General features: G+C 51.2%; 1 protein-coding gene across 1 annotated transcript; it reads right to left on the bottom strand.

Annotated features, from left to right (window-relative positions):
- Positions 1-208: 208 nt before the first annotated feature.
- Positions 209-3,296, bottom strand: LOC122253650 (uncharacterized). The gene is made up of 2 exons (XM_086543923.1): positions 2,872-3,296; positions 209-2,208 (listed from the first exon to the last, which is right to left on the bottom strand). The coding sequence occupies exons 1-2, from the start codon at positions 3,294-3,296 to the stop codon at positions 2,175-2,177; spliced, it is 459 nt and encodes a 152-aa protein (XP_086400049.1). The 3' UTR covers positions 209-2,174.
- Positions 3,297-3,981: the final 685 nt, after the last annotated feature.

Below are 3,981 nucleotides of genomic sequence, written 5' to 3'. Positions count from 1 at the left end.
AGAGAGAGAGAGAAGGGTGAGGGAAAAAAACGAAATAGATAGATAGCTGAAGGAGGAGAGATATTGGGGGAAAGAAAGAGAGTGAGAGGGGAAGGGAGAGAAGGAAAGGGGGGAAAAAAGAGACAGCGACAGAGACACACAGAGAAAAAAAAGAGAGATTGGCGACAAATATGACTAATTGGGGTTTGATAATGAAAACAGAAAGTATTCTAATCATCCTTTATTAATATACATACAGGAGCACCCAAGGATAACAGTTTCGTCAAAGTTCCGCAGTTCACTGACTAGACTTTGAAGTGATTATCGCTTACAAGTTACAACGCGTCGCACAGGACGGAATCCAGACTAATTACTATGCATTTACTCGTGCCTTCTAGCAGACACCGCAATGAGGCAGGATTTCTTCAACAAGCATTTCTTCAACTTATTCGATGTTCATTAGTAAGCCTAAATCTACCATTAGGATTAATATGTACTCTTTTTCGCGAGGAATATTCTTAAAGTGGAAGTAACAGCACTTATTTCTCAAAAAAAAAAGAGAAACAAAACGTTTAAGAATGCATAAACGAATACGTCTCTCTCATGGCCACAAGTTCCAACATGGAGACTCCACTCAACTGCACAAAAGGCCTTCTTTTTGCATTCCTTGCCCTCAGTGACGCCGCTCCATGCCCTAATGGGGCCAATTCTCGGCTATTACGCATCAATAACTCTAATGCCCGCTTCTATAGCTCGTTGCCTCACCTACTTATTAGACTCCAGTACACACATCCAGCGAGGTGCACAAACACTCTAATTGCTTGTAATTAGTCAGGTAATTAACTACTCCGGGAGGGGAGAGGGACGACTTACGGTATCAGGGAAGAGAGTGGGTCTCGGGGATAATTATTATCATGTGACATAATTACGACAACCGAAGGAAATCTCCAAAGGAATTCCGAGCAGGAGGGAATCGTTTTTAACAATTAGTGGGAACGTTTAAGCGCCTGCCCTTGCCCAGGCCATACCCCACGCGATACCTCGGCCACAGTTTCAGGGGGGAAAGGCGCTTAAAGAGTGGGCATGAGTGGGCATCGTTCTCGAGTGCTAAGAGAGAGGGGGTCGTTTATTTATTCCATCGGATAAAGCATGACCAAATAACCACCATGTACTGTAGCATTCCGATACTTCAAATGATGACTGGATTCGCTGAACTCAAACACCCATAAGTTCTTTCCCCTCCGACGTATAATTATTTCCGTAATCATAGGGAATAATTCGTGCGTTTGTCCACCTTCGCTACGGCATACATGCATACTGACTCTAATCGTTGTGGGCGGGCAGAGTCGTGACCGTGATGGGCGGGGTCTCGAGGTGTGGGCGGGGCTGGCGGTATGCGAGTAGGGGCGCCAGCGAGTAGTTCCGTTGAAGGTGGAGGGGCGCGGGCAGAGGGCGAGACTGATATTTTTGTAAGTGGAAGGGAGAAAGGGGTTGAGAGGGGAGGGGGGAAGGAAGGGGAAGGGAAAGGGAAAGGAGGAGAGGAGGCAGAGGGAAGGAGGAGGGGGAGAAGGGACAGTAAGAGGAAGGGAGGAAGGGGTTGTGAAGGGAAGGGGCCGTTTGGGGGTGAGAGGGTAGGGGTGGGGGAGTAAAAAAGGGAAACGGGCGCGGTTAAGCGGTCAGTCGCAGGGGGCGCTGAAGATTTCGAGACGACAAACACTTCCTTATTCGGACTTCTATGCAATCGTATAAACACAAATTGAAACATAGATTCTTAAAAGAGGTTGGGACAGACACACGTTACACATGACGGCATCGCAGCGGGCATTTCCCATAACTCATGCATACTTGCGTCATGAGTTACACGCGACGAAGATAAGTGAGTTCCCTCGACGTAATAAATCGCATTACGTCGTTGACACAGCGAGCCTCGAGGAGCCAGCGCGAGGGAGCGGCTCTCCGGCTCCGGGAAGTTTAGCGAGGGTTGGCGGCGAGGTTGAGTGGGGTTGAGGCGGTCGGGACGTGAGTAGATTATGGAAATTCTCTATGGCCGAGTTAGGCGGCGGGAAGACGAGCTTTATCTAAGGCGGGTATGTATCCCTGCTGTCTGGGGGAGAGAGGCGGATTATGGGTGGCTGGGGCTTCGCCTGGGCGGTTCTGTGGGCGGCGGGGAGGCACGTAGGCACGTCGCTTTTTGCTTAGGTAGTCCTCTTGCTTCCGCCGTGTGTCTCTCTGGGAAGGGAGAGAGAATCTGGGGTTAGAATTGAAATGTCAAATTACGGTTTATGAAACTAGGATGAGGATGCACTTGCACACACACACACACACAAACTCTCTCTCTCTCTCTCTCTCTCTCTCTCTCTCTCTCTCTCTCTCTCTCTCTCTCTCTCTCTCTCTCTCTCTCTCTCTCTCTCTCTCTCTCTCTCTCTCTCTCTTTCTCTCTCTCCAAATATACCCCCACCTTCAATTACAGATATACTTACATCACAATTACACTTAAACACACAGCCATTCACGGAAAAATACATATTTATAACTCCTAGTAAACAACGGTGAAGGAGACGCTTTGCTACTAGGAGGGAAACAGTTTTTTGGATATTTTACTACAAACTAATTCAAGAAACATCCTAATTCGATAGAATATTCTTCGGAATAAAGGTACATCATCCTTGACTTTCCAAGGAGTTAGATTCGTAAAGGTAATTCCCACAAATAAACGTCAGTATCGAACCTACTCTTTGTAGCCTCTTGGGGTGACTTTTTCTACGGGAAAGTTTAGCAAGAATTTAAAGGTGTGAAAATGCACCATCAATCGACCCTTATTGTTACTCCTCCATTTGGATGACAGCGGTATGTTCTTAGCTGGTAATCATGCAATCGTCACACGTCACTCACCTGTGCATCCTGAGGTGCTCAGAGCGCCTGAAGGTCCTGCCGCAGACAGGACAGGTGAGGGGCGTGTGAGTTCTCTCGTGTACCAGCAGTAAGTACGCCCGCGGGAATCTCCGCTCGCACACGCGACACACGTATGATCTCCCGCCCTCGCGTTTCGTCCGTCGACACACACGCCCGCCCTCGACTACAGCCATGGCGCCCACCATCACGCCCACAGTCACGCTGGCACGAGGGACTGCGTTGCCTGACGCAGGAGAGGGGCCGGGGGGAGGCAGAGTCTGTGCCAGGGCGTTCAGGGAAGTCAAGCCCCGCGGCAGCTGAATGCTGGGGCGAGATTTGGAGTGGCAGGCGGCGTCACACTCCACTTGCCCATCGTCGGTCCTGCAGCATTCATCGCAGCAGCTCATGAAGTCAAGAGAAGGCATGGTGAGCGTGTGACGAAAGCCTGCTCAGGTAAGCGTCTCTGACCTCATGATTCACGACAGACGATGTAACTGAGCCTCCTTCCAAGATCCTTCAGGGACAGCGTCTCCAGCCTTCTCTCGCGTCTGAAGGAGGCGCTGAAAGGGAGTTCAGGGGAATCGGCGCTTGCGAGAGACAGGCACTTCGGGAGGATGACGTGATGGTCCGCGTTGCACGTGAAGGACCCGGCACGTGATGGCCGCACACAGTGGCACACGAAACCGGGCGGAGCAAGGTGAGGCGGGGTTACGTAACCTGGGTAACACGCCTGAGTGTAACAATCAGGAGGTGTGTTGGCCACGTGGCCGCTCGGACTACGTGCTGGCTGCGAGGACGTGGGGCACCGAAGCCGTGGTCACCTGTCAGCCGGGCCGGGCGGACTGGCTGGCGGCTGTGGCGTTCCTGCGACCCTGTGCCGCTTCGGGACGTGCCCAGCCTGCCACGCTCACCCCCACCCCCCTTCCCATCCTCCCTTCCTTCCCCCCCTTCACCCCCCTCATGTCCTTCCCTCCTCTGCTGGAGGTGCCTTTCCCGTGACGTAGCCTTCTCTCCAGCCTGTGTGCCTACATCGCTTTGTATGTGCGTTTCCCTTGGCAGTTGGAATTTGCTTTTTTATTTAGGAACGTGCAAATAAAATATCAATAGACG

This window comes from Penaeus japonicus, unplaced genomic scaffold (genome assembly GCF_977035675.1).
Source record: "Penaeus japonicus unplaced genomic scaffold, GWHDUDI00000001_assembly GWHDUDI00000014, whole genome shotgun sequence".
Taxonomy (NCBI): Eukaryota; Metazoa; Arthropoda; class Malacostraca; order Decapoda; family Penaeidae; genus Penaeus; species Penaeus japonicus.
This window is presented reverse-complemented; position numbering and strand designations above follow the sequence as displayed.

Bases quoted from the DNA above. Each gene is read 5' to 3' on its own strand.
- LOC122253650 (XM_086543923.1), bottom strand. From the start codon at position 3,296: ATGCCTTCTCTTGACTTCATGAGCTGCTGCGATGAATGCTGCAGGACC. The intron at 2,209-2,871 runs GTGAGTGACGTG...CTCCCTTCCCAG, and splicing joins GAGCACCTCAGGATGCACAG to AGAGACACACGGCGGAAGCA.